General features: G+C 36.0%; 1 protein-coding gene across 2 annotated transcripts in view; it reads right to left on the bottom strand.

Moving 5' to 3' along the window:
• The window catches only part of LOC106882103 (limb region 1 protein homolog), a 59707-nt gene that overhangs the window by 28408 nt on the left and 25596 nt on the right, over positions 1-5703 (bottom strand). For both annotated transcript variants that reach the window (XM_014932660.2, XM_014932661.2), the window contains exon 2: positions 1194-1287. In XM_014932660.2, coding sequence (XP_014788146.1) covers positions 1194-1287 — 94 coding nt within the window. The remainder of the gene's footprint in view (positions 1-1193; positions 1288-5703) is intronic.

Below are 5703 nucleotides of genomic sequence, written 5' to 3'. Positions count from 1 at the left end.
CTGCATAATGGTTTCAGCCACTAAAACTACATATGGAACCAAAAGTGGGGCTAGAAATGAACTAAAAGTGAACCAAGAGTGGAACTCACACATGGACAGAGTGCAGAAACAGGTGTGGAGCCCAGGTGTGTACCAAATGTAGCTACTGTGACACTAGCACAAGATAAAAATAGTCATAGTGAAACTATACAAAATGTTAAACACTTGGATCATTCCTTCTTCTACAGAAGCACGTTTCTCTCAAATTCACTCCCTCCAAACGAGTCCTCTCTCTATTCACCAGAAAGGAGCAACAAGACTAGTGAATAGCTATTGGACTAGCTGCTCAAAAGCCAAGAGTTCAAATTCACCACAAGCACTTCAATGTATTTCTGTGTAGAATCCTTTATTGCTCATGGCCCCCAGTTCATCTAGATGTCAAGGAAATAAACTAAATCATTTGCAATAGATCAGAATCCTACCCATGGAGGGGGGAAAAGATTTATCTCTCATCTGCTTATTATAAAACTGGGACTAAGCACTGGTCCTTAACAGTTTCTTGGAGGTTTTGTAAGTATATACATTACAATCACTAAACCTACAATAATTAAAACACAATTTAAGTTAGTATATCACAAACTAAAAAGGTTGAGAATGGGCCCTAAAGAGCTAGCTTGCTCTGTCACTCTTTTATTGCCATCTATGTTAAATTTCTGGAAAATTTCTTTTCCATGATCAATTCCTTCCACTTTACCATTGAATAACATGATGATGATGACGACGACAAAGACAATTATAATGATGAAGATGATGACAACTACGATAAGGATAACAATTACGATGATGATGGTGATGACAAAGACAATTATAATGATGAAGATCATGACAATTACGATAAGGATAACAATTACGATGATGATGATAACAATGATGATGATGATGACAATGGTGATGAGGAAGACAGTTATGGTGATGATGATGATAATTATGGTGGCAATGATGGCAATTATGACGATTGCAATTATGGTGATGATGATGGCAATTATCAACACTTGTTTTCACCGATTCCCTCTCAAATAGATAACCCCACTCTGACAAGCTAACTTCAGTCAATTACAATCTGCCACAACCATCAACTGGCCCCCTCATACTCTCACCAAAAATATGAGCCCCCACCTATTCATGAAAAGAAAGACAACAAAAAGAAGACTTACCGGTATAGCACTCATCAGTGTCAGGTTTTTTCCTGATCAGCTGGATCCCAACATAGGACAGTAGTATCAATAGAACTGACAGCAGCAGAAATATCTGGAATATAAAAAAAAAAGGATGGTTTTTATCCTTTAGTGTTCAGATGATTCTGTCAAATGTAATGCTTATTTATTCACATTGTTTTGATTTAACCATGCATTAGCTTCTGGCCACAAGATTTCGATGACATGATTGTTTATTTTTACACTGACATTGTAAGGTAGATGTGAGAGGCTAGATTTGGTCAGTACAGCATAATAGAATATTTTGGCTGGATATGACTGGTTCAAATGCTAAAAGGTTACGACACAGCAACTTTAGAAGCAAACCAGGAAGCCTCAACATCACTGGCTCTCAGCTGGGGTCCATATGAGCCATGGGGGTTCATTAAGATTTCTGGGGATCCATCATAGCAAAATAATAAATTGGAGATCCACAGGAGTACTTTAAGGACCCCTGAATAAATTTTTGATTCAGAAGTATATATTACAAGAAACAGCCAGGTTTCTTTAATGTTTTGCATAGTTTAACCTAGACAAGTTTATATATGAATAACAAAATAGGAATTTTGAAACACACACACACTGTCTAAAAGTCCATAAGTCAGAAGAAATATGCACTCATATGGCAGTTGCTATATTTCATTCCATAATTGCCATCACTGAAAAGCCCAAGGTCACATAATCAGACTGCAACCTATCACTGTTGTTGAACCCCTAGTACAAAACCAATTGGTAAGATTGGCCATGATGGATATATAATGCTGTACACTTTGATTAATGTGTGTGTGTGTATGTAATGTACACAGACACATACATGACATATATACATATCTATACACGCACACACATACTTTTTATGCATGAAACAACGATTAAAAACTACTCAATCCTGGAAGGAGAATAATCATTAAGCAAATGAAAGATAATGCTGAATAAATACAAGAATACTATTTAGCTATAGTTTCATCTTTCAAATCTTCATTAATAACATGTTTAATGCAAACAGCCACAAAAATGTACAGTCTCCATTGACAACATTTATCAAAGATTACCAAAGCTTACTACCACCACATAATAACGCATCAGCTCTCTTGCTGCCAATATAATTCCTGCTCTGCTATAGCTGGTGCTGTTATACAACTAGATTCAATGATAACAGCAAGATAACAGTCTTTGTACAGATTTTCCTATTACATAAGCACACACAAGGTTGAGAGATTAACTTCCACTCTACAGATGGAGGTGTTTGTGGTGTTTATGTTTTCCTCAATATCCTCCAGCAACGTCAAAAAGTGTTGTGAAACGGAGTTAGAAGGAAACTGGAACTGGGTCACATGACTTGATGGGAATTAAGTTAGCAGTTGTGAAATCCATGTCATTTTCTAGTTATTTTTTTCCTTTCTTCTTCCTTAACCATTTTGTTACTATATTTCAGTTACACTACACTGCCCTTGTTTCAGTTAATTTAAGAACAAGGAATTTAGAGAATAACTATCCGTTTATTTGTTTCAGCCATTAGATTGCTGGGGAACCGCTTGTGGTAAGTAGCTTGCTTACCAACTACATGGTCCCGGGTTCAGTCCCACTGCGTGGCACCTTCAGCAAGTGTCTTCTACTGTAGCCTAGGGCCGACCAAAGCCTTGTGAGTAGATTTGGTAGATGGAAACTGAAAGAAGCTCATCGTATATATATATATATATATATATATATATATATATATATATATGGAAATTAATAGTTATCGCCAGTGTCTGCGTTTGTCCCCCCAGCATTGCTTGAAAACCGATGCTGGTGTGTTTACATCCCCGTCACTTAGCGGTTTGGCAACAGAGGCCGATAGAATGAGTACTAGGCTTACAAAGAATAAGTCCTGGGGTCGATTTGCTCGACTAAAGGCGGTGCTCCAGCATGGCCGCAGTTAAATGACCAAAACAAATAAAAGAATACACAGAGCAGAAGACACTTAACCAAGATGTCACAAAATGGGACTGAACCCAGAATCACGTGGTAATAAGAAGCAAACTTCTACTACACTACAACACCTGCACCTAAAATAACTTTTATAAAATAAATTCATAAAATAATAAAGAATTTAGTAAAATAACTATTGCTATTTGTTTGGAACATAAATTAGCATAAAATTTTGATAGGTTTTAATTTATGTCAATTTAAAACAAGAACTTTGTATCATAAATGAAAGGAGAGGCAGTTTCAGATCAGACACTATTGAAAGGGTTAAGCAATCTCAATGGAAGTAGCTTTACCAATGAATTAAAAGGTATCTTCTTGGTTTGCCAAATGATCGATGTACTCTTCAGAGATATCTAGTAAATGGAAATAAGCAGATAGTACTGAAGTTTCTGAAGTAGCAAACTCAATTCCCTGACAACTTAGCTTCACTGAGATCTCTCTAAGATTACATCCTGAATTATAAACCTGACAATTTTATCTCGGTCTTAAAACTGTGCACTTTGAATCAATGCCAAACTAGGGAAAGAAGCAAATCACAGACATTCCACAAACATAAAACAGAATTTTAAACTAAATTATTAATCTAAAGTAAAATTTCTAAACATCTGAAAACGCTTGGAAGAATTTCAAACTAAAATCTCTCTCACATTAATGGAACTGGTGTATTTCCCAAAAACTACTACTGCTACTACTACTACAACTATTACATATACTACTACTACTATCACCACTATTACTATACTGCATCCTCAAATATGTTCCCCCATCAGATTTTGTTGCTGTTGTGGATATATTTCCCCGAAAAATCAAGCTTGCCGAACTAATTGGATACAAACGATTCCTTTCTGAGATTATAAGAGTGTTTGAATATAAGATTTAAATGAATAGGCATGGCAGTGTGGTTAAAAAACTCACTTTGCAATGATGTGCTTTCAGGTTCAATCCCACTGCATGGCACCTGGGGACAAGAATTTTCTACTGTAGCCCCAGACCAACCAGTGTTTTGTGAGTGAAGTTGGTAGATAGAAAAACTGTGTGGAAGCCCTGTGTGTGTGTGAGAGAGAGAGAGAGAGAGAGAGAGAGAGAGAGAGAGAGAGAGAGAGAGAGAGAGAGAGAGAGAGAGAGAAAGAGAGAAAGAGAAAGAGAGAGAGAAAGAGAGAGAGAGAGAGAAAGAGAGAAAGAGAGAAAGAGAGAGAGAGAGATTGTGAGTGCGTGTCACCCCTACCCACCCTCATTACCACTTGACAAACCATGTTGGTTTGTTTACATCCCTGTAACTAGCAGTTTATAAACAGAGATTGATAGAATAAGACACAAATATACATATATATATATATAATATATATACACACATAGATGTATACACACATATATACACACATACACACACACACACATATATATATATATATATGCAACAAGCTTCTTTCAGTTTCTATCTACCAAATCTGCTCACAAGGTTTTGGTTGGCCAAAGGATATAGTAGAAGACACTTGCCCAAGGTGCCACACAGTGGGACTGGACCCGGAACCATGTGATTGGGAAGCAAGCTTCTTACCACACAGCCACTCCTGCAGTATATACACACACATACACACACACACAAATATATACAATATATAAAAACCCACAAGGAAAACACTTGGAGTGGCAGTCTTTCTTTTTGTTGTTCCAACAAGTGAAAAACAGGTAATCAAACTTGCTGGAATCAGTTAAGAACAAAAAATTCAGTGATGCCCACCTACATATTCCTGCTAGAAGAACAGGAATGCTAAACAACTGCAAAACATCCTGGTCCTTATAAATATCAAGAATTATATGAAACAATCTGTACAGGGGAAACAAACAACAAAATTGATGCCAAGTAATAAATCAACTTTCATGTACATTCCTTAGTAATATGCAACAATTTCTAATTAATTGTGGGTGTAAATTCCACATAACCAGTTTACTATAATTAATTTTAATAAGGTTACTACAGAGTTTGTATAATTATTTGGTAGAATTAGTATCCTAATCTCCCTTAAATCACACCACTGTCTTATAATCTAAATAAAGGACCAGCTAGTCATGGCTGGATTGCACTTGATCACGTGTTTACTTGAACATTGCTGAGCTAGGTCTAAATAACCACAACAATTAATTTCAACAAGCAAAGAACCTTTAAATCAGTGGTTCTCAACCAGGGTTCATATGGCCCCTTGGGGGGGGGGGTCCATATAAGATATTTTGGTGAAATTTATCTGCAATAAGTTGGTTATACTTCTACAATACACAAAATATTTCAACAACCTTTTAATACAATTCTTAACATTTTAATTTTTTTTTTAAATGTGATTTATTAGTAGTGATGAAGCCATGGGTAAGGATAATATTATAAAAGCACACATGAAGAAAGGAGAGGAGAGTAAATAGTTAAATCAGATTAGCAGAAGTCTTAGAATACGGAACAATATGCCTTGTGGTAGTTATTATTTTTATTTTTTTTTGTAGTTCCCAA

This window comes from Octopus bimaculoides, chromosome 17 (genome assembly GCF_001194135.2).
Source record: "Octopus bimaculoides isolate UCB-OBI-ISO-001 chromosome 17, ASM119413v2, whole genome shotgun sequence".
NCBI classification, from domain to species: domain Eukaryota; kingdom Metazoa; phylum Mollusca; class Cephalopoda; order Octopoda; family Octopodidae; genus Octopus; species Octopus bimaculoides.
This window is presented reverse-complemented; position numbering and strand designations above follow the sequence as displayed.